At 45.4% G+C, this 25,260-nt stretch overlaps 1 protein-coding gene across 1 annotated transcript in view; it reads right to left on the bottom strand.

Moving 5' to 3' along the window:
• Positions 1-25,260, bottom strand: part of LOC139420147 (voltage-gated inwardly rectifying potassium channel KCNH2-like) — a 324,004-nt gene that overhangs the window by 17,441 nt on the left and 281,303 nt on the right. The window contains exons 6-7 of the mRNA XM_071169928.1: positions 3,338-3,760; positions 1,572-1,962 (exon numbers count right to left, since the gene is read on the bottom strand). Coding sequence (XP_071026029.1) covers positions 1,572-1,962; positions 3,338-3,760 — 814 coding nt within the window. The remainder of the gene's footprint in view (positions 1-1,571; positions 1,963-3,337; positions 3,761-25,260) is intronic.

Here is a 25,260-nt window from a genome sequence, read left to right as displayed (position 1 = left end):
ACCCCTAAAATACCCCTGAAGTACCCATGAAATACCCCTGAAGTACCCCTGAAATACCCCTGGAGTACCCCTGAAAAACCCCTGGAGTACCCCTGGAGTACCCCTGAAGTACCCCTGAAGTACCCTTGGAGCACACCTGGTCAGGGAGGTGAACAAGAACCCGATGGTCACTCTGACAGAGCTCCAGAGTTCCTCTGTGGAGATGGGAGAACCTTCCAGAAGGACAACCATCTTTGCAGAACTCCACCAATCAGGCCTTTATACTAGAGTGGCCAGAAGGAAGTCACTCCTCAGTAAAAGACACATGACAGCTTGCTTTGAGTTTTGTCAAAAGGCACCTTAAGACTCTCAGACCATGAGAAACCTGATTCTCTGGTCTGTTGTAACCAATATTCAACTCTTTGACCTGAATGTCAAGCATCACGTCTGGAAGGAACCTGGCACCATCCATACGGTGAAGCATTGTGGTGGCAGCAGCATGCTGCTGTGGGGATGTTTTTCAGTGGCAGGGACTGGGAGACTAGTCAGGATCGAGGGAAAAATGAACGGAGCAAAGTATTGAGAGATCCTTGATGAAAACCTGCTCCAGAGCAGTGCTCAGGACCTCAGACTGGGGCGAAGGTTCCTCTTCCAACAGGATAACGACGCTAAGCACACAGCCAAGACAATGCAGGAGTGGCTCCGGGACAAGTCTCTGAATGTTCTTGAGTGGCCCAGCCAGAGCCCGGACCTGATCGAACATCTCTGGAGAGACCTGAAAATAGCTGTGCAGCGACGCTCCCCATCCAACCGGACAGAGCATGAGAAGATCTGCAGAGAAGAATGGGAGAAACTCCCCAAATACAGGTGTGCCAAGCTTGTAGGGTCATACCCAAGAAGACTTGATGCTGTAATCGCTGCCAAAGGTGCTCAGGCAAAGTACTGAGTAAAGGGTCTGAATACTTATATAAATGTTATATTTCCGGTTTTTAATTTTGAATAAATTAGAAACAAATTCTAAAAACCTGTTTTTGTTTTGTCATTATGGGGTATTGTGATGTCATTATGGGGTATTGTGAGGTCATTATGGGGTATTGTGATGTCATTATGTATTGTGTGTAGATTAATGAGGAAAAAAACAAATGTAATACATTTTAGAATAAAGCTGTAACGTAACATAATTTGAAAAAAGTAAATGTGTCTGAATCCGAAGGCACTGTAATAATCATCCTCCATGTTGAAATGTGACCACTGCTGACTGCAGAACTGAGAGGGATGGTCTTCTTGGTGAGGCATATTAAAACAGACATAACACCTTACAATGATCCTTCCGCTTATCCTAACCCTAACACTGAACCAGTTTTAACCACACTGAACCAGTTTTAACCACACGGAACCAGTTTTATCACAGATTCTCATTCAAACTGTTAGCAGCAGACCAAGACAGCGAACACTGCAACAAAACAAGTAACCAAGTAAATACGAGCAGATGCGGCCCCACCCTATTGTTAACCAATTAAATCACAGTAGCATGAATTTCTACATCCCTTATAGTTTACCCTCCAGCACATACGAGGGAACGTGGTACTTACATCCTATGAGCATGACACAGATGGAGAATATCTTCTCAGAGTTGGTGTTGGGGGAGACGTTGCCAAAGCCCACGCTGGTCAGACTGGAGAAGGTGAAATAGAGGGCTGTGACATACTTGTCCTTTATGGAGGGGCCCGAGCCCCGCACCGTGTCGTTGTAGTGTTTCCCCAACGACTCGCCCAGCGTGTGGAGCCAGCCGATGCTGCCGTTGCGCTCCACGCTGCCGATGGCGTACCAGATGCACGCCAGCCAGTGGGCGATGAGGGCGAACGTGCACATGAGCAGGAAGAGGACGGCGGCGCCATACTCTGAGTAGCGGTCCAGTTTCCTCGCCACGCGGACTAGCCGGAGGAGGCGGGCCGTCTTCAGCAGGCCAATCAGAGTGGTCGTCTGGCAAGAGAGATGAGAAACAGTTTGTTTAGTGTCCAATCTTACCTTGGGAGGTCCTGTGTTGCAGAGTTCTGCTCCATACAAGCCGTAACAAAGCTGATTCAACTCATTAAAGTCTTGATTGAAGACTATTATTAGTCGATTGGTTGAATCAGATGTCTGACTGCTTGGCTGGACCAAAAGCCTGGACCCTGTTTTTTTAATTTGTTTTGTTCTTTTTTTATTTCACCTTTATTTAACCAGGCAGGCTAGTTGGTGAACACCTTTATTTAACCAGGTAGGCTAGTTGAGAACACCTTTATTTAACCAAGTAGGCTAGTTGGTGAACACCTTTATTTAACCAGGTAGGCCAGTTGGTGAACACCTTTATTTAACCAGGTAGGCTAGTTGAGAACACCTTTATTTAACCAAGTAGGCTAGTTGGTGAACACCTTTATTTAACCAGGTAGGCTAGTTGAGAACACCTTTATTTAACCAGGTAGGCCAGTTGAGAACACCTTTATTTAACCAGGTAGGCTAGTTGAGAACAAGTTTTCATTTGCAACTGCGACCTGGCCAAGATAAAGCATAGCAGTGTGAACAGACAACAACACAGTTACACATGGAGTAAACAATAAACAATAAACAAGTCAATAACATAGTAGAAAAAAAAGAATCTATGTACATTGTGTGCAAAAGGCATGATTATTGTCTGTTTAGGATAAATTACATTAGTGAAATTTATAAAATGTGCTGTGGACCATCCTCTGCCCTACACTTGTACCGGATCCCCTCAGCAGTACTGAGACCGTGGTCTGTACTAGCGGAGATCTTCCCATGAATCCTCCCCATGATTTACTGTGCTGTCGGTTGGTTCTGTTATTCCCACCCATTATACTTGTCTTGAGGAGCCCCCACCACGTCTATACAGCAAATTAACAAGGACCCGATTACATCCCTGCTTGGCAGAAAGCCTAGTTCCTCACTTCACAATAAATGAAAGTCCTCTGCTGTGGAGAATGTCCACTTCCTTGGCTCACTGGCCACTTGAGGTTCAATTAATTAAACATTGGCAAGAAAGTTGACAGTACAAACTTTCACAGTTGTTTTTCTGCTCCGGAGCCTTTGTGGGGATATCCCTGACCTGTAGTTCATTGGAGGTCCATTAATAAGGGAGTTTTTATTTTGGAGGTCCCAAAAGCTAATTGCAAATAGCTTTCATTATTTGTGGTTATCTACAGGTCAATATATCTAACCACCCTTAAATACGAAATCAAACCTTTAAAACCAAGATTCATATCTGACAATCCCCGTAACTTAAGATGCATTCTAACACAGGTTGTCCTCACAAAACTCCATTACCCACAATGCACTTCCCCTATCCCCAATTCCTCACCTCCTCTCCGCTGCGGTAGATGAGCAGGTCGAAGGGGATGGCTGCCACCATGTCGATGAGGAACCAGCCCTTGAAGTAGTGGATCGCTATCCTCAGCGGGGCGCTGACCACCTCGTCGTTAGTGTTGACGTACGTCGTCCTGAAGTTGATGACGATGTCCACGATGAACATGATGTCCACGATGAGGTCGACCACGTTGAGCGGCGAGCACGAGTAGCCACAGTTCAACATGGCTGCCTCTTCCTGGTCGTGGAGGAGGAAGGCGGCGGAGTAAGGGGTCAAGATGGCCGTGTAGATGACCAGCAGCAGGATGAGCCAATCCCACACCGCCTTGAATGGGCTGTAGTGGAGGACGGTCCACTTGTGGATACGAGGTGCCTGGAGCTTGTACTCTGGGAGGACGTCGGCACCCAGTGACAGCACCTGGCGGGGGAGATGGGGGAGGGTTTAGCCTTTCTGATCTGGTAGTTGGATCAATATGATAGCGTTATACAGAGAGAGAGAGAGAGAGAGAGAGAGAGAGAGAGAGAGAGAGAGAGAGAGAGAGAGAGAGCAAGAGAAAGACAAAGAGACAGAGAGACAGAGAGACAGGGAAAGAGAAGGATGGGAATCGGGCAGGGAAGGACAAGATGAAAGTTCCCCAAAACCTTACATTTACATTTGAGCGACTTAAAGTTAGTGCATTCATGTTAAGATAGCTAGGTGGGACAACCACATATCACATTCATAGTAAGCCATTTTCCCTCAGTAGAGTAAAGTCAGAGCTAGATGGCGCCATAGAACATGGCTGACGTTTTACATTCTCCCAACCAATTGTGCAATTTTGTTATTTTTTGGCGTTTGGTGTAACTTATTTTTTAACTTATTGTGTACATAATGTTGCTACAACCGTCTCTTACGACCGAAAATAACTTCTAGACCAGAAAAGCGATAACTCACGTTGGTAGCCATGAAGTACTTTGAAAGGCTGGTCATCAACAGGATCCTCCCGGACACCCTAGACCCACTCCAATTTGCATACCGCTCCAACAGATCCACAGATGATGCAATCTCAATCGCACTACACACTGTCCTTTCTCACCAGGACAAAACAAACACCTATGTGAGAATGCTGTTCATTGACTACTCAGCGTTCAACACCAATGTGCCCATGAAGCTCATCACTAAGCTAAGGACTCTGGGACTAAACACCTCCCTCTGCAACTGGATCCTGGACTTCCTGATCGCCCCCGGGTGGTAAGAGTAGGCAACAACACGTCTGCCACGCTGATCCTTAACACTGGGGCCCCTCAGGGGTGTGTACTTAGTCCCCTCCTGTATTCCCTGTTAACCCACGACTGCGTGGCCAAACACGACTCCAACACCATCATTAAGTTTGCTGACGACACAACAGTGGTAGGCCTGATCACCGACAACGATGAGACTGCCTATAGGGAGGAGGTCAGAGAACTGGCAGTGTGGTGCAAGGACAACAACCTGTCCCTCAATGTGAGAAAGACTAAGGAGCTGATCATGGACTACAGGAAAAGGCATACCAAACAGGCTCCCATTAACATCGACAGGAATATAGTGGAGCGGGTCGAGAGTTTCAAGTTCTTTGGCGTCCACATCACCAACGGACTATCCTGGTCCAAACATACCAAAACAGTCGTGAAGAGGAGACAACAAAACCTTTTCCCCCTCAGGAGACTGAAAATATTTGGCATGGGTCCCAAGATACTCAACAGGTTCTACAGCTGTACAATCGAGAGCATCCTGACCGGTTGCATCACCGCCTGGTATGACAACTGCTCGGCATCTGACCATAAATTCCTACAGAGGGTAATGCGAACGGCTCAATACGTAACAGGGGCCAAACTTCCTGCCATCCAGGACCTATATAATAGGCGGTATCAGAGTTTTTTCTGCTACCTCACGGCAAGCGGTACCGGAGCGCCAAGTCTAGGACCAAAAGGCTCCTCAACAGCTTCTACCCCAAGCCATAAGATTGCTGAACAAATCATAAAAACGCCACCGGACAATTTACATTGACAACTTCCTCCCTTTTGTACACTCGCTGTTTGTTTGTTACCTAGTCACTTCGCCCCCACCTACATGTACAGATTACCTCAGCTAGCCTGTACCACCGCACACAGACTAGGTACCGGTGCCTCCTGTTTATAGACTCGTTATTCTTATTGTGTTACTTTTATTATTACTCTTTGTTTTAGTCTATTTGGTAAATATTTTCTTCTTCTTGAACTGCACTGTTGGTTAAGAGTTTGTACAGTGCCTTGCGAAAGTATTCGGCCCCCTTGAACTTTGCGACCTTTTGCCACATTTCAGGCTTCAAACATAACGCCCAATTTTTCAGTTTTTGATTTGTTAAAAAAGTTTGAAATATCCAATAAATGTCGTTCCACTTCATGATTGTGTCCCACTTGTTGTTGATTCTTCACAAAAAAAATACAGTTTTATATCTTTATGTTTGAAGCCTGAAATGTGGCAAAAGGTCGCAAAGTTCAAGGGGGCCGAATACTTTCGCAAGGCACTGTAAGTCAGCATTTCACGGTAAAGTTGCTGTATTCGGCGCATGTGACATACATTTTGATTTGATTTGATTTGATTTATTAAGGGGTAAAAAACAAAAAAAACAATAACAAAAGTAGAGGTAGGGTTTTAGATGTTTTCAGGAGATGGGCAGGGACTCTGCTATTCACCATTTGGGGTGCCTTGGACTGCGCTGAGTAGGAGCGGCCCTCCTGTAGGGGTGGGAGGGCCAGGAGACCAGAGGTGGCAGAACGGAGTGCTCAGGTTGGGGTGTAGCGTTTGAGCAGAGCCTGAAGGTAGGGAGGGGCAGTTCATCTTGTTGCTTAATAGGCAAAAGTATCATGGTCTGATTGCCTAGGAGGAGAAACCACTCCCCCACAGCCACTGATTACGAAAACAACAACAGTCACAAATTGCCCTCACACAGTATCAATTCACAGGGTGAATAAGTAAGGATGAAAAAACACAGCAATTCCTTGCATGTGTTGTATTAACATTTAGCAATTAGAGCTCAGTGTCCAGTGAGGCTGATGGAAGCTGTTGTGATAGGAAGGCTTCTCATAAGATAAACTCTCAAGCAGAATGGAAATGCCACACACACACAAACACAACCCTGAACACTCCCGTGAACACGCAAATACAACAGCACTGTCACACCCTGACCATAGTTTACTTTGTATATTTCTATGTTTTGGTTGGTCAGGGTGTGATCTGAGTGGGCATTCTATGTTACATGTCTAGTTTGTCCAGTTCTATGTTCGGCCTGATATGGTTCTCAATCAGAGGCAGGTGTTCGTCATTGTCTCTGATTGGGAACCATATTTAGGTAGCCTGGGTTTCACTGTGTGTTTGTGGGTGATTGTTCCTGTCCTTAGTGTTAGTTTGCACCAGTTTAGGCTGTTTCGGTTTTCATTACGTTTATTATTTTGCACTGTTTGTATTTAGATTCGTGTTGCTATAGTCACAATAAACATGGATCGCAATCTACACGCCGCATTTTGGTCCGACTCTCCTTCTCATCAAGAAAACCGTTACAGAATCACCCACCACAAAAGGACCAAGCAGCGTGTCAACAGGCAGGAGCAGCGCGAGGAGACGCGCAATAAGGAGCTGCCAGTTAGCATGGAGCAGCCAGGGCCGCCAGTCAGTATGGAGCAGCCAGGGCCGCCAGTCAGCATGGCGCAGCCAGGGCCGCCAGTCAGCATGGAGCAGCCAGGGCCGCCAGTCAGCATGGAGCAGCCAGGGCCGCCAGTCAGCATGGAGCAGCCAGTCAGCATGGAGCAGCCAGAGCAGCCAGTCAGCATGGAGCAGCCAGAGCTGCCAGTCAGCATGGAGCAGCCAGTCAGCATGGAGCAGCCAGAGCTGCCAGTCATCATGGAGCAGCCAGTCAGCATGGAGCAGCCAGAGCAGCCAGTCGACCAGACTCTTCCAGAGCAGCCAGTCGACCAGACTCTTCCAGATCTGCCAGTCGACCAGACTCTTCCAGGTCGACCAGACTCTTCCAGATCTGCCAGTCGACCAGACTCTTCCAGATCTGCCAGTCGACCAGACTCTTCCAGATCTGCCAGTCGACCAGACTCTTCCAGATCTGCCAGTCGACCAGACTCTTCCAGATCTGCCAGTCGACCAGACTCTTCCAGATCTGCCAGTCGACCAGACTCTTCCAGATCCGCCAGTCGACCAGACTCTTCCAGATCCGCCAGTCGACCAGACTCTTCCGGATCCGCCAGTCGACCAGACTCTTCCGGATCCGCCAGTCAGCCAGGATCTTCCAGAACCGCCAGCCAGCCAGGATCTGCCGGATCCAACCACCTGCCTGAGCTTCCTCTCAGTGCTGAGCTTCCTCTCAGTGCTGAGCTTCCTCTCAGTGCTGAGCTACCCATCAGTCCCGAGCTACCTCTGTCCCGAGCTGCCCCTCTGTCCCGAGCGGTCTTTAAGGAGGGTAACCAATCTAGGGACGCTAAGGAGGTGGACCAAGACTATTATGGAGTGGGGTCCACGTCCAGCGCCAGAGCCGCCACCGCGGACAGATGCCCACCCAGACCCTCCCCTATAGGTTCAGGTTTTGCGGCCGGAGTCCGCACCTTGGGGGGGGGGTACTGTCACACCCTGACCATAGTTTACTTTGTATATTTCTATGTTTTGGTTGGTCAGGGTGTGATCTGAGTGGGCATTCTATGTTACATGTCTAGTTTGTCCAGTTCTATGTTCGGCCTGATATGGTTCTCAATCAGAGGCAGGTGTTCGTCATTGTCTCTGATTGGGAACCATATTTAGGTAGCCTGGGTTTCACTGTGTGTTTGTGGGTGATTGTTCCTGTCCTTAGTGTTAGTTTGCACCAGTTTAGGCTGTTTCGGTTTTCATTACGTTTATTATTTTGCACTGTTTGTATTTAGATTCGTGTTGCTATAGTCACAATAAACATGGATCGCAATCTACACGCCGCATTTTGGTCCGACTCTCCTTCTCATCAAGAAAACCGTTACAGAATCACCCACCACAAAAGGACCAAGCAGCGTGTCAACAGGCAGGAGCAGCGCGAGGAGACGCGCAATAAGGATTTCTGGACATGGGAGGAAATCCTCGACGGGAGAGGACCCTGGGCTAAACCAGGGGAGTGTAGCCGCCCAAAGGTGCAGCAGGAGAAGAGGCAACAGGAGCAGCCCAAAGAGGAGGTATGGACAAACTAATCACAATGAGATTTCCCCTGGTCTCCCAGAATCACAGTAGATCATTGTGTGCCACCCCCAACCCCTCTTTTTACGCTGCTGCTACTCTCTGTTTATCATATATGCATAGTCACTTTAACCATATCTACATGTAAATACTACCTCAATCACTCTGACTAACTGGTGTCTGCATGTAGCCTCTCTACTGTATATATCCTCTCTACTGTATATAGCCTCTCTACTGTATATAGCCTCACTACTGTATATAGCCTCTCTACTGTATATAGTCTCGCTACTGTATATAGTCTCGCTACTGTATATAGCCTCTCTACTGTATATAGCCTCTCTACTGTATATAGCCTCACTACTGTATATAGCCTCTCTACTGTATATAGCCTCTCTACTGTATATAGCCTCTCTACTGTATATAGCCTCTCTACTGTATATAGCCTCTCTACTGTATATAGCCTCGCTACTGTATATAGCCTCGCTACTGTATATAGCCTTTCTACTGTATATAGCCTCTCTACTGTATATAGCCTCTCTACTGTATGTAGACTCTCTACTGTATATAGCCTCGCTACTGTATGTAGCCTCTCTACTGTATATAGCCTCTCTACTGTATATAGCCTCTCTACTGTATATAGTCTCGCTACTGTATATAGCCTCTCTACTGTATATAGCCTCTCTACTGTATGTAGCCTCTCTACTGTATATAGCCTCGCTACTGTATGTAGCCTCTCTACTGTATATAGCCTGTCTACTGTATATAGCCTCACTACTGTATATAGCCTCTCTACTGTATATAGCCTCTCTACTGTATATAGCCTCTCTACTGTATATAGCCTCGCTACTGTATGTAGCCTCGCTACTGTATGTAGCCTCTCTACTGTATATAGCCTCTCTACTGTATATAGCCTGTCTACTGTATATAGCCTCGCTACTGTATATAGCCTCGCTACTGTATATAGCCTCGCTACTGTATATAGCCTCTCTACTGTATATAGCCTCTCTACTGTATATAGCCTCTACTGTATATAGCCTCTCTACTGTATATAGCCTCTACTGTATATAGTCTCTCTACTGTATATAGCCTGTCTACTGTATATAGCCTCTCTACTGTATATAGCCTGTCTTTTTACTGTTGTTTTATTTCTTTACCTACCTATTGTTCATCTAACACCTTTTTTGTACTATTGGTTAGAGCCTGTAAGTAAGCATTTCACTGTAAGGTGAAATTTCCCCTGTTGTAAATCAGCATTTCACCTATTGTATTCGGTGCACGTGACAAATGAACTTTGATTTGATCAAATCACACAACCGCCGTAATGTGTTGAATTCTCTCTTAGGGCCTGACTGGTTTAGCGGTAATACCTATCATGCCTCTGGCATACATGTATACGTGTCGACGTAGGTTCAAATACGGCTTATTACTCTTTGACACAACCTCTATCTTTCCCCACTTCCATCCTTTCTATTTATCTGTAAAAAAAATATATATATATATATATATAAGAAAAACGTATTTGTAGATACAAGGTTGACACCTGCAAAAGGCCTGTGAAAAGACATTGTGGTCTCGTTCCACTTTAAACAGTATCTATGGCGTAATTATGTTACCTCAGGCTACTGTAGTTCACCTGCTCCCAGAATGCTCCTCTCGCTCATACAGGGCCGGTGTTTCCAGCTGAAGTGTGACAAAAGGGGGGTGGGAGGGTGGAGGGCGCACAAGGGGAGGACCTGAATCCCTGGTAGGTCGCCTGAGGGTGGATAAGGCACTGCAGGTGTTCAGGCAAGGCAGGTGCGGTGCTAGACTGCAGGTAGCGCAGAGGGCAGGTGTCAGTGTGTGTGAATTAGATGCCTATAATTCAAGGTGTGTTGGCCCGTCGCGATGGAGCTCAGTCATATTCCTGAGCTTGACAGACACTGGGGGTCATCTATCATGTTAGGGTAGATGGCATCGTTTGTCACTGAGAAGGGCAAATCAAATCAACTTTTGGCAACTTTGCTTGTTTGTCCTGCCTGTCCGTCATTTCTGGGGGAGGAGGCAGACATTGGGAAACGACATAGTCAATAGAAAAAACATGAGGTAAACGAGTTCAAAACCACAGACAGACAGACAGACAGACAGACAGACAGACAGACAGACAGACAGACAGACAGACAGACAGACAGACAGACAGACAGACAGACACACACACAGTTCAGTGTCGTGCCCTTCTCGGCTTCCCATCCCGAAGGATCTATTGGGTTACCCAGTTTATGTATAGTGATGTGTGTGAAATCAAGCAGCTTTGTAAAATAATAACATCCAGGGGAAAACAACAAGTGCTGGTGTCGACATTTCGCAGATATTATAAAAACGACATTTGAGTACCACAGCACTTTTGTAATGTAACTTTGTTGTAAGGTTTCTGCAGTTGTCAGTACAGATGTTATATCAGAATTTGATCACTCTGCTATCGCATACATTTTTCCTACGCAGCAGGAAATGCAAATTGTTGTGTATTCAATTTCCACTTTAAAATTTCAGACCTGATTTATCCCAACAAAAAATCTATACATTTCAACAAAAATGTCCATGATTTATAGTCCATCTAATAATTAAAATGTCCATGATTTATAGTCCATCTAATAATTAAAATGTCCATGATTTATAGTCCATCTAATAATTAAAATGTCCATGATTTATAGTCCATCTAATAATTAAAATGTCCATGATTTATAGTCCATCTAATAATTAAAATGTCCATGATTTATAGTCCATCTAATAATTAAAATGTCCATGATTTATAGTCCATCTAATAATTAAAATGTCCATGATTTATAGTCCATCTAATAATTAAAATGTCCATGATTTATAGTCCATCTAATAATTAAAATGTCCATGATTTATAGTCCATCTAATAATTCAAAAATGTCCATGAATTACAGTCCATCTAATAATTCAAATGTCCTTTTGCTGCAGGATTATATTCCTGCAGTGAGAAACTGATCAAATTAAAAAAATTTTCCCAACTGCTTACACACAAAATCTTTTCATGTCACACAATTTTTGAAACCTCTCACTCAAAGTGCAAAACTATACACCAAATATCCAAAACCATAAGCTATTTCTCAGCCTTTGACTCAGTTGTCAATTGCATAAAACACTTTTTTTCAAAACACTACACACATTTCTTTACCGAAAACACAAAAATCGAACAGGAAGTGACTTGCTTTCCTTTTCCAAACACAACCAATCAAAATGCTACACTTATTCACCAGGTCACACACACTCCTCACAAGCGCAAACACAAATAGCTTAACTGATCACTAACCAATCACTGCTTTACTGCATTATAGGCCTCTGAATAGGTCAAAGGTCAGATTACCTGTTTTGAACAATGGATGCCAACAATGGACAGAGAGCAAGAGGAGTAGGAGGGAGAGGAAGAGGAAGAAGAGGACGAGGACGAGGGCAAAGGCAAAGAAGAGAAGGATGAGAGCCATCTCTGATGAGATTAGGGCAACACTTGTTGATCATGTGATCAACCACGGTTTGACCATGAGAGAGGCTGGACTGAGAGTCCAGCCCAACTTGAGTCGATTTACAGTGGCGTCCATAATTCGAACCTTCAGAAATGTGAAGAGTTATGCAACTATCTAATGACTATTTTAGCATTACAGTAATGTACTGTAAAATACGTATGACTGCCTAGTATTGCATAAACATTTGTAACTCTAAGCCATCCATTTACTGCACTGCATTGAACGAAGGAGGTTGGTTATCATGCTGGTCTACATTTTTTTTTTGTACATTGTTTACAGTTCCTATGCTGAACACATACTGTGTTTGATTTCTGTACAGAGTGGAAAGGCAAAGACATCATGGAGGACGAGGACACTTGTTTACAGATGTACAAGAGACTGCAATTATAAATATGGTTTTGGCCAACAATGCAATTAGGATTCGAGCGATAAGAGAGCATATCTTGAATAATGACACCATATTTAACAACATCAATGCTGTAAGCCTGTCGACCACACAACGCATCCTCCAACGGCACCGAGTGACGATGAAACAACTTTACAAGGTGCCATTTGAGAGAAACTCTGACAGAGTCAAGAATATGCAACATGACTTTGTAGAGATATGTATGCAACACTGCTTCCAATACTTCAAACATACCATATTTACTCATCTGTATATCCTTTTGTCTGTTACAGAGAGTATTGGAGCTGGATGCCCATGTAATTTGCCATGAATTTATTTATGTGAATGAGGTTGGCTTCAACCAAAACCAGGCGCCGCGGAAGAAATGTAATAGGACAGAGGGCAATTACCAATGTCCCTGGACAGCGTGGGGGTAATATAACTATGTGTGCTGCCATCACTCAAAACGGGGTCCTCCATCACAATGCCACACTGGGTCCGTACAACACCGGCCATATGCTCACTTTTCTGGATACAATTTACACAATGCTTGTCCCTGATCCAGATCAGGAGCCTGCCAGATTTGTGGTTTTATGGGACAATGTTCGTTTTCACCGGGCTGTTCTGGTCCAAAACTGGTTTGCCAACCATCCACAATGTGTAGTTCTATACCTACCCCCATATTCACCTTTTCTAAATCCCATAGAGGAATTCTTCTCAGCCTGGCGCTGGAAAGTGTATGATCACCAACCCTATGCCCGCATGCCGCTTCTCCAGGCAATGGAGGACGCATGTGGGGACATAGAGGTTGCCTCTTTCCAAGGTTGGATACACCATGCTAGGAGATACTTCCCTCCATGTGGGGACATAGAGGTTGCCTCTGTCCAAGGTTGGATACACCATGCTAGGAGATACTTCCCTCCTTGTGGGGACATAGAAGTTGCCTCTTTCCAAGGTTGGATACACCATGCTAGGAGATACTTCCCTCCATGTGGGGACATAGAGGTTGCCTCTTTCCAAGGTTGGATACACCATGCTAGGAGATACTTCCCTCCATGTGGGGACATAGAGGTTGCCTCTGTCCAAGGTTGGATACGCCATGCTAGGAGATACTTCCCTCCATGTGGGGACATAGAGGTTGCCTCTGTCCAAGGTTGGATACGCCATGCTAGGAGATACTTCCCTCCATGTGGGGACATAGAGGTTGCCTCTGTCCAAGGTTGGATACGCCATGCTAGGAGATACTTCCCTCCATGTTTGGCAAGAGAAAACGTATCTTGTGATGTGGACGAAGTATTATGGCCAGAAGAGATGAAGCGTAGCTTAGCACTGGTGACTGCCCCCCCTACCAATTCCTGGACTGCCCCCACACACACAATTGTGTTCTTTACTGTATTCTAAAGAATATACTTTTGGTTTACATATGTTTATTGTTTTGTTGTATGCTACTGTATACAACAGTAATGTTTGGGCTAATAAATATTTTCTGTTTCTACATTGCATTGGTGTTTACAGTGTACTTGTTACCCCTCTCAGCAGATTACTTTCACTGTAGAACATTGTATTGAAATGTAGATATAAGCCTATGAAAGACCAAAGAGCTTTAGATGTAGAACAACAGTGTTTACATGGTATATCCAGAAATGTACTATTATGAAAGCAGTGTTTGCCATTTGATGCAAATGCTTCATTCTGACATGTGTTTATGGCATTTTGAATGCAGTGTTACATTTTGAAGGAGATGTGAGGCATTTTGTGTGTGCAGTTTTGGGAATTGTGTGTAGAGTTTTGAAAAAAGGAGACCGTTTTGAAAAAGTGTGTAAGCAGTTGGAAAACAGTGTAAGATAGTACATCTGTAGATATGATGAAAAGCCTGGTCCCCTGTTCGAACAGCTCTGCTCTGCCTTAATTTACTCAGCCCCTGCATGTTGTTCACTACCTTCATGACTCTGGCTCAACCTCTCTCTCACTGGCTGGCTGTTTGGCCCTGGAAAGGGCTAGCAGTGTCTATCAATGGAGGGTACCAGGTCAGGAAGGTACAAGCAATAGGGAATTGATTCGGTACAAGCAGTGCAATGTCACCTCTGAGGTCACATCCCTAATGCCACGGTGCCGTACTTTCACGACCCTCTCAAACAATAAGGATTCCATTTTTGTCTCTCAGGAAGAGAGCGTGAACATTAACGAGGAGCACTGCAGCAGGATTTGAACACTGAGGATACGGGACATGCCAGTCCATCTGTTTATAAGTATTGATTTGAATTAGCATTTTGGGCTAATTCCATTTCCCCCATTCTAATCAATTTGGCAGGGAGCCTTGGGTAGATGCTAAAATAATTACATTGAGAGCAGACAAGCAAGAGATTTGCCAAAGCCTCAAGAGAATTGGGGAGAGCTCTCTGTGTCCTGAATGTGGTATTTATAGTCATTCGTCAATTGGTTTACATTAGACTCAAAACTGGCCTAAAGCCACAGTATTTTCAATCCAACTTTTAAAGTAGCCTCTTAGTGCAGAGTGTGTGTGTGTGTGTCAGTGTGTGTGTGTGTCAGTGTGTGCGTGCGTATGTGTGTCACTGTTTGTGTATCAGTATGTTTGTGTGTCAGTGTGTTTGTACTGTATGTGTGTGTGTGTGTGTGTGTGTGTCAGTGTGAGTGTATGTGTCAGTGTGTGCATGTGTGTCAGTGTATGTGTCAGTGTGTGTCAGTGGGTGCGTGTGTGTGTGTGTCAGTGTGTGTGTGTGTGTGTGTGTATCATTGTGTGTATGTGTCAGTGTGTGTGTGTGTGTGTGTGTTAGTGCGTGTGTGTGGGAGTTTGTGTGTGTCAATGCATGTGTGTGTGTGTGTGTGTGTCAGTGTGTGTGTGGGAGTTTGTGTGTGTGTGTGTGTGTGTGTGTGTGTGTGTGTGTGTGTGTCAGTGTTTGTGAGTTTGTGTGTGTGTGTTATTGTGTGCCAGTGTGTGTGTCTGTGTCTGTGTGTGCACGTATGTGTCAGTGTGTGCGTGCGTGTGTGTCTGTGTGTGTGTGTCAGTGTGTGTCACTGTGTGTGTGAGAGTGTGTCTGTGTGTGTGTGTGTGCTTGTGTGTGTGTGTGTCAGTGTGTGGGTCAGTGTGTGTGTGTGCGTCAGTGTGTGTGTGTGTGTGTGTGTGTGTCAGTGTGTGTTTGTGTGTCAATATGTGTGTGTCGGTGTGTGTGTGTTTCAGTGTGTATGTGTGTGTGTCACTGTGTATGTGTGTGTGTGTGACATAAACTCACAGCGGCATATTGAAAGACATTGACTTTGCCTGGTCAGTCTCCCAGTGATGAATGTGGATGAGAGCTAAAGCCAAGGGAACGTGTCAGAAATAAATAACCCGTCAGCAACCAGCATGAACCAATTTAACGCTGTGTGAGGTCAAATAGTGATGGTTACCGTGACGCTAGACAGACTGCCATCACCGTGATGCTAGATGGACTGCCATCACCGTGATGCTAGATGGACTGCCATCACCGTGATGCTAGACAGACTGCCATCACCGTGATGCTAGATGGACTGCCATCACCGTGATGCTAGATGGACTGCCGTCACAGTGACGCTAGATGGACTGCCATCACAGTGACGCTAGATGGACTGCCATCACAGTGACGCTAGATGGACTGCCATCACCGTAATGCTAGATGGACTGCCATCACCGTGATGCTAGATTGACTGCCATCACAGTGACGCTAGACGGACTGCCATCACCGTGATGCTAGATGGACTACCATCACAGTGATGCTAGATGGACTGCCATCACCGTGATGCTAGATGGACTGCCATCACAGTGACACAAGACAGACTGCCATCACCGTGATGCTAGATGGACTGCCATCACCGTGATGCTAGATGGACTGCCATCACCGTGATGCTAGATGGACTGCCATCACAGTGATGCTAGATGGACTGCCATCACAGTGACACTAGACAGACTGCCATCTACTTCCGGCGCCGACAGAGATGGCCGCCTCGCTTCGCGTTCCTAGGAAACTATGCAGTTTTTTGTACGTGTTATTTCTTACATTGGTACCCCAGGTCATCTTAGGTTTCATTACATACAGTCGAGAAGAACTACTGAACATAAGAGCAGCGTCAACTCACCATCAGTACGACCAAGAATATGACTTTCGCGAAGCGGATCCTGTGTTCTGCCTTTCACCCAGGTCAACGGAATGGATCCCAGCCGGCGACCCAAAAAAAAGACTTCTGAAACGGAGTGGTCTTCTTGTCAGACGGGCACATCGTGCACCACTCCCTAGCATTCTTCTCGCCAATGTCCAGTCTCTTGACAACAAGGTTGATGAAATCCGAGCAAGGGTAGCATTCCAGAGGGACATCAGAGACTGTAACGTTCTTTGCTTCACGGAAACATGGCTCACTGGAGAGACGCTATCGGAGTCGGTGCAGCCAGCTGGTTTCTCCACGCATCGCGCAGACAGAAACAAACATCTTTCTGGTAAGAAGAGGGGCGGGGGCGTATGCTTCATGGTTAACGTGACGTGGTGTGATCATAACAACATACAGGTACTCAAGTCCTTCTGTTCACCTGATTTAGAATTCCTCACAATCAAATGTCGACCGCATTATCTACCAAGGGAATTCTCTTCGATTATAATCACAGCCGTATATATTCCCCCCCAAGCAGACACATCGATGGCTCTGAACTAACTTTATTTGACTCTTTGCAAACTGGAATCCATTTATCCGGAGGCTGCATTCATTGTAGCTGGGGATTTTAACAAGGCTAATCTGAAAACAAGACTCCCTAAATTTTATCAGCATATCGATTGCGCAACCAGGGCTGGAAAAACCTTGGATCACTGCTATTCTAACTTCCGCTACGCATATAAGGCCCTGCCCCGCCCTCCTTTCGGAAAAGCTGACCAAGACTCCATTTTGTTGATCCCTGCCTACAGACAGAAACTAAAACAAGAAGCTCCCGCGCTGAGGTCTGTTCAACGCTGGTCCGACCAATCTGATTCCACACTCCAATACTGCTTCCATCACGTGGACTGGGATATGTTTTGTATTGCGTCAGACAACAACATTGACGAATACGCTGATTCGGTGAGCGAGTTCATTAGAACGTGCGTTGAAGATGTTGTTCCCATAGCAACGATTAAAACATTCCCAAACCAGAAACCGTGGATTGATGGCAGCATTCGCATGAAACTGAAAGCCCAAACCACTGCTTTTAATCAGGGCAAGGTGACCGGAAACATGAACGAATACAAACAGTGTTACTATTCCCTCCGCAAGGCAATCAAACAAGCTAAGCGTCAGTATAGAGACAAAGTCAAATCTCAATTCAACGGCTCAGACACAAGAGGTATGTGGCAGGGTCTACAGTCAATCACGGATTACAAAAAGAAAACCAGCCCTGTCACGGACCAGGATGTCTTGCTCCCAGGCAGACTAAATAACTTTTTTGCCCGCTTTGAGGACAATACAGTGCCACTGACACGGCCCGCAACTAAAACATGCGGACTCTCCTTCACTGCAGCCGACGTGAGGAAAACATTTAAACGTGTCAACCCTCGCAAGGCTGCAGGCCCAGACGGCATCCCCAGCCGCGCCCTCAGAGCATGCGCAGACCAGCTGGCTGGTGTGTTTACGGACATATTCAATCAATCCCTATCCCAGTCTGTTGTTCCCACATGCTTCAAGAGGGCCACCATTGTTCCTGTTCCCAAGAAAGCTACGGTAACTGAGCTAAACGACTACCGCCTGTAGCACTCACTTCCGTCATCATGAAGTGCTTTGAGAGACTAGTCAAGGACCATATCACCTCCACCCTACCTGACACCCTAGACCCACTCCAATTTGCTTACTGCCCAAATAGGTCCACAGACGATGCAATCTCAACCACACTGCACACTGCCCTAACCCATCTAGACAAGAGGAATACCTATGTGAGAATGCTGTTCATCGACTACAGCTCGGCATTTAACACCATAGTGCCCTCCAAGCTCGTCATCAAGCTCGAGACCCTGGGTCTCGACCCCGCCCTGTGCAACTGGGTACTGGACTTCCTGACGGGTCGCCCCCAGGTGGTGAGGGTAGGCAACAACATTTCCACCCCGCTGATCCTCAACACTGGGGCCCCACAAGGGTGCGTTCTGAGCCCTCTCCTGTACTCCCTGTTCACCCACGACTGCGTGGCCACGCACGCCTCCAATTCAATCATCAAGTTTGCGGACGACACAACAGTGGTAGGCTTGATTACCAACAACGACGTGAGGGCCTACTGGGAGGAGGTGAGGGCCCTCGGAGTGTGGTGTCAGGAAAATAACCTCACACTCAACGTCAACAAAACTAAGGAGATGATTGTGGACTTCAGGAAACAGCAGAGGGAACACCCCCCTATCCACATCGATGGAACAGCAGTGGAGAGGGTAGTAAGTTTTAAGTTCCTCGGCGTACACATCACAGACAAACTGAATTGGTCCACCCACACAGACAGCATCGTGAAGAAGGCGCAGCAGCGCCTCTTCAACCTCAGGAGGCTGAAGAAATTCGGTTTGTCACCAAAAGCACTCACAAACTTCTACAGATGCACAATCGAGAGCATCCTGTCGGGCTGTATCACCGCCTGGTACGGCAACTGCTCCGCCCACAACCGTAAGGCTTTCCAGAGGGTAGTGAGGTCTGCACAACGCATCACCGGGGGCAAACTACCTGCCCTCCAGGACACCTACACCACCCGATGTCACAGGAAGGCCATAAAGATTATCAAGGACAACAACCACCCGAGCCACTGCCTGTTCACCCCGCTATCATCCAGAAGGCGAAGTCAGTACAGGTGCATCAAAGCTGGGACCGAGAGACTGAAAAACAGCTTCTATCTCAAGGACATTAGACTCTTAAACAGCCACCACTAACATTGAGTGGCTGCTGCCAACACACTGACTCAACTCCAGCCACTTTAATAATGGGAATTGATGGGAAATGATGTAAAATATATCACTAACCACTTTAAACAATGATACCTAATATAATGTTACATACCCTACATTATTCATCTCATATGTATATACTGTACTCTATATCATCTCCTGCATCTTTATGTAATACATGTATCACTAGCCACTTTAACTATGCCACTTTGTTTACATACTCATCTCATATGTATATACTGCACTCAATACCATCTACTGTATCTTGCCTATGCCTACCATCACTCATTCATATATCTTTATGTACATATTCTTTATCCCCTTACACTTGTGTCTATAAGGTAGTAGTTTTGGAATTGTTAGCTAGATTACTTGTTGGTTATTACTTTATTGTCGGAACTAGAAGCACAAGCATTTCGCTACACTCGCATTAACATCTGCTAACCATGTGTATGTGACAAATACAATTTGATTTGATTTGATCACTGTGATGCTAGACAGACTGCCATCACTGTGACACTAGACAGACTGCCATCACCGTGATGCTAGACAGACTGCCATCACCGTGATGCTAGACAGACTGCCATCACCGTGATGCTAGACAGACTGCCATCACCGTGATGCTAGATGGACTGCCATCACCATGTACAGTTATGCGAAGAACATCGTCAGCCCTCATGTCATACGTAAATTGGACTCTCACACTAAACGCACACACACACAAACACACGCACGCGCACACGCACACACACGCACACACACGTCACAAGGTGTTTGTGATGTAATATGCACAGGGTCCTCCCCTCTGTCTGATAGACTGTAGCCGTTTGTGATTTAATATGCACAGGGTCCTCCCCTCTGTCTGATAGACTGTAGCTGTTTGTGATGTAATATGCACAGGGTCCTCCCCTCTGTCTGATAGACTGTAGCTGTTTGTGATGTAATATGCACAGGGTCCTCCCCTCTGTCTGATAGACTGTAGCTGTTTGTGATTTAATATGCACAGGGTCCTCCCCTCTGTGTAATAGACTGTAGCTGTTTGTGATGTAATATGCACAGGGTCCCATCCAGCTGACGACTACTGAAAGTCTTGCTAGAAGACTCGGTTGAAGGTAGGGGGCACTAATTTCATTTTTGGAAAAATAACGTGCCCAAAGTAAACGGCCTATTTCACTGGACCAGATGCTAGAATATGCATATAATTGACAGCTTAGGATAGAAAACACTCTAAACTTTCCAAAACTGTAAAAATATTGTCTGTGAGTATAACAGAACTGATATTGCAGGTGAAAGCCTAAGAAAAATCCAATCAGGAAGTGACTCATGTTTTGAAACTGTTGTGTTCCTATGCATCCCTATTGGCCATTGAAAGGGATATCAACCAGATTCCTTTTTCTACGTATTCCCTAAGGTGTCTACAGCATTTTGACGTAGTTTCACGCCTTTATGTTGAAGAATGAGTGTAAACGACTACGTGTGGTCAGCTGAGGGCTCTCAGAGTGATTCTTGCGTAGGTAGTCATTTTTCCTCTCGCACCTACTGAAAAGCCAATTGTCCCGGTTGATATATTATAGAATAGATATTTGAAAAACACCTTGAGTATTGATTATAAAAAAACGTTTGCCATGTTTCTGTCGATATTATGACCGCTATTTCCGGTGGATTTCTCAACATAACGTGACCAACAAACTGAGGTATTTTGGGTATAAAAATAATCTTTATGGAACAAAAGGAACATTTGCTATCTAACTGGGAGTCTCGTGAGTGAAAACATCCGAAGCTCATCAAAGGTAAACGATTAATTTGATTGCGTTTCTGATTTTTGTGACCAAGCTTCCTGCTGCTAGCTGGACATAATGCTATGCTAGGCTATTGATAAACTTACACAAACGCTTGTCTTGCTTTGGCTGTAAAGCATCATTTCAAAATCTGAGATGACAGGGTGATTAACAAAAGGCTAAGCTGTGTTTCACTATATTTCACTTGTGATTTCATGAATATGAATATTTTCTAGTAATATTTTTTGACTGTTGCGCTATGCTAATTAGTGTAGTTGATGACAATTCTCCCGGATCCGGGATGGGTAGTTCCAAGAGGTTTTAAAGGAGTCTCTCTATAAGACAAGGATTGACAGGAGATTTTACAGAAGATGTCCATGCCATGTGTGACGATGGCTATCATGGGACATTCTTCCGGCACTAATGGAACTCATAAACAATTCAGGGGCTTCAGTTTTCTACTGTAAACGTGTGATGTCACGGGGACCTCAGGTCGTTCTACATCAACCAACTCTAGATTGGTTGTCATTTCGGGAGCGTTCGGGGTTGATACCCTTTTTAATAATGCAAGTACATCTCACGACTCGTATAAGATATAGGATGCTATTAGGCCCGACAACGCTTTGCCAACAGGCAGCCGCTGCTAAGAACATAAGGGTCACCATGACACAACCAGCACTGACAAAAGCAACAGATATGGCAGTGAAGCCGATCAATGTGTTTGAGCTACATATACCCAGTTCTCACCCTGCCTTGACATGTCTTATATATAAGATATAAGTACAATGAAAAGTGTGAGCGAGATTATTGTCTTCTTTTTCAGTGTCATAGCCAACACAGGAGAATGAGAGTGAGAGAGAGATCGAAAACAAACTCAATTTTGATTAACTCCCGTATCTACTGGGTGAAATACCACAGTGTGTCATCACAGCAGCAAGATTTGTGACCTGTTGCCACGAGAAAAGGGCAACCAGTGAAGAACAAACACCATTGTAAATACAACCCATATTTATGTTTATTTATTTTCCCTTTTGTACTTTAACTATTTGCACATCATTACAACACTGTATACAGACATCATATGACATTTGAAATGTCTTTATTCTTTTAGAACTTTTGTGAGCGTAATGTTTACTGTTCATTTTTTTATAGTTTATTTCACTTTTGTTTATTATCTATTTCACTTGCTTTGGCAAATATGAACATATGTTTCCCATGCCAATAAAGCCCTTGAATTGAATTGATAGAAGAGGACACCAACCTATATGAGAGGATCTCTCTGGCTCTCTACACCAGCATCTTCTATTCAAGTAGCCCGATTCCCCAGTTTGAATCCAATGCATTGTGGCATACATGCTCACATGCAGTCAGCAGCAAGCCCAGATTTAAGATTAACAGTTTATAGCACATTCAGCCATATTTCATGCAAATGCTGTATCTATTTTGATCTTGGCCTGTTTTTAAGGGTAAGGGTGGCAGGGTAGCCTAGTGGTTAGAGCGTTGGACTAGTAACCTAAGGTTTCAAGTTCAAATCCCCAAGGTACAAATCTGTCGTTCTGCCCCTGAACAGGAAATAATATTTTTTTCTTAACTGATTTGCCTAGTTAAATAAAGGTAAAATGCTACTAAACAAATCGGTTAGATATTTGCTTTTGTGGAGAAGAGAGACTTAAAGCCCTACTCCTTCCTGTTGGATACTAGAATGAAGGAGAAGAGAGACTTAAAGCCCTACTCCTTCCTGTTGGATACTAGAATGAAGGAGAAGAGAGACTTAAAGCCCTACTCCTTCCTGTTAGAGGCTAACGTGAAGAAGAAGAGAGACTTAAAGCCCTACTCCTTCCTGTTAGAGGCTAAAGGGAAGAAGAAGAGAGACTTAAAGCCCTACTCCTTCCTGTTAGAGGCTAAAGTGAAGAAGAAGAGAGACTTAAAGCCCTACTCCTTCCTGTTGGATACTAGAATGAAGGAGAAGAGAGACTTAAAGCCCTACTCCTTCCTGTTAGAGGTTAAAATGAAGGAGAAGAGAGACTTAAAGCCCTACTCCTTCCTGTTAGAGGTTAAAATGAAGGAGAAGAGACTTAAAGCCCTACTCCTTCCTGTTAGAGGTTAAAATGAAGGAGAAGAGAGACTTAAAGCCCTACTCCTTCCTGTTAGAGGTTAAAATGAAGGAGAAGAGAGACTTAAAGCCCTACTCCTTCCTGTTAGAGGTTAAAATGAAGGAGAAGAGAGACTTAAAGCCCTACTCCTTCCTGTTAGAGGTTAAAATGAAGGAGAAGAGGGAGAAGAGAGACATTTAAAGTGATGATGGTGCTGATGAAAAAGTAAGGAGTTGGTTGGAGCTTAGAGAGAGAGTGAGGGGGCGAAAGAAAGCTGGGAATCTGGGGATGGGAGGATGGGGGGGTTGTAAAGATGGAGGCAAGATTATGTCTGGCTTCTCTGTGAGGTAATATGCTCTTTTGTTATGTTTAATGGGAACCAGCAGCGGTGAATAGGGAAAGGTCACGGAGAAAGCCAAGTCTCACACACACACACACACGAGAACACACACACACACACACTCTCTCAATTCAATTCAATTCAATGTAATGTGGTCATACATTTGGCAGGAGGTTAGAAAGAGCAGCTCAGTTTCCACCTCATTTGTGGGCAGTGTGCACGTAGCCTGTCTTCTCTTGAGAGCCAGGTCTGCCTATGACGGCCTTTCTCAATAGCAAGGCTATGCTCACTGAGTCTGTACATGGTCAAAGCTTTCCTTAAGTGTGGGTCAGTCACAGTGGTCAGGTATTCTGCCACGGTGTACTCTATGTTTAGGGCCAAATAGCATTCTAGTCTATCACCTGTATATCCACCTGATCATTATTGCTTCCCAAATCACTGGTGGATGGCTCTTTATCAGTGATGCTTCGTACCACCGGGTCATCTGACGAATAGCCATTTGCAACCAGCACTTCAATTCTGAATACGATACAAATATGATCGGATACTTTGGTTATAGGCATACCTGGATTCATCAGCACATCACAAACCTACGTACATTATTAATCCACAGCATTTCACAGACAATTCAATGCACTTTTAACTCAAAGTAGAGTCTTCAACTATAAGGGGCCTTTTTGAGCCCACCTAGATGTGTCTTTGAGGGACTAGAGCACCCTGCATCCCCACACCCTGCATCCCCTGGATCCCCACCCTGCATCCCCTGCAACCCCACACCCTGCATCCCCACACCCTGCATCCCCACACCCTTAATTCCCCTGGATCCCCACCCTGCATCCCCACCCTGCATCCCCTGGATCCCCACCCTGCATCCCCTGCAACCCCACACCCTGCATCCCCACACCCTGCATCCCCACACCCTTAATTTCCCTGGATCCCCACCCTGCATCCCCACCCTGCATCCCCTGGATCCCCACCCTGGATCCCCACCCTGCATCCACACCCTGCATCCCCACCCTGAATCCCCACCCTGCATCCCCATCCTGCATCCCCACCCTGCATCCACACCCTGCATCCCCACCCTGCATCCAAACCCTGGATCCCCACCCTGGATCCCCACCATGGATCCCCATCCTGGATCCCCACCCTGGATCCCCATCCTGCATCCCCACCCTGCATCCCCACCCTGCATCCACACCCTGCATCCCCACCCTGCATCCAAACCCTGGATCCCCACCATGGATCCCCATCCTGCATCCCCACCCTGCATCCCCACCCTGCATCCACACCCTGCATCCCCACCCTGCATCCAAACCCTGGATCCCCACCATGGATCCCCATCCTGGATCCCCACCCTGGATCCCCAAATGTGTCAAATGGGTCTGTTCCTGATTGTATTTTATAGGTGCCTCAAGTTACTTTGTAGCCTGCAATAAATCCACTTGGCCAGGGTTGGTGTCAATTCCATTGAAATTCCACTCGATTCAGAAAGTAAACTAAATTCCAATTTCAATTCAACATGATCCTCATTGAAAATTATTGAAGCATTGAGAATTATAGTTATATAATTGTAATTATGAGTATTAGAATTGGAATTGGAATTTCAGTGTACTTCCTGAATTGCCTGGAATTTAAATGGAATTGAACCGTATGCTGCATCTGACCTTTTGTGTTTTCATGCCAACAGAAA

Source organism: Oncorhynchus clarkii, chromosome 11 (genome assembly GCF_045791955.1).
Source record: "Oncorhynchus clarkii lewisi isolate Uvic-CL-2024 chromosome 11, UVic_Ocla_1.0, whole genome shotgun sequence".
NCBI lineage: Eukaryota > Metazoa > Chordata > Actinopteri > Salmoniformes > Salmonidae > Oncorhynchus > Oncorhynchus clarkii.
This window is presented reverse-complemented; position numbering and strand designations above follow the sequence as displayed.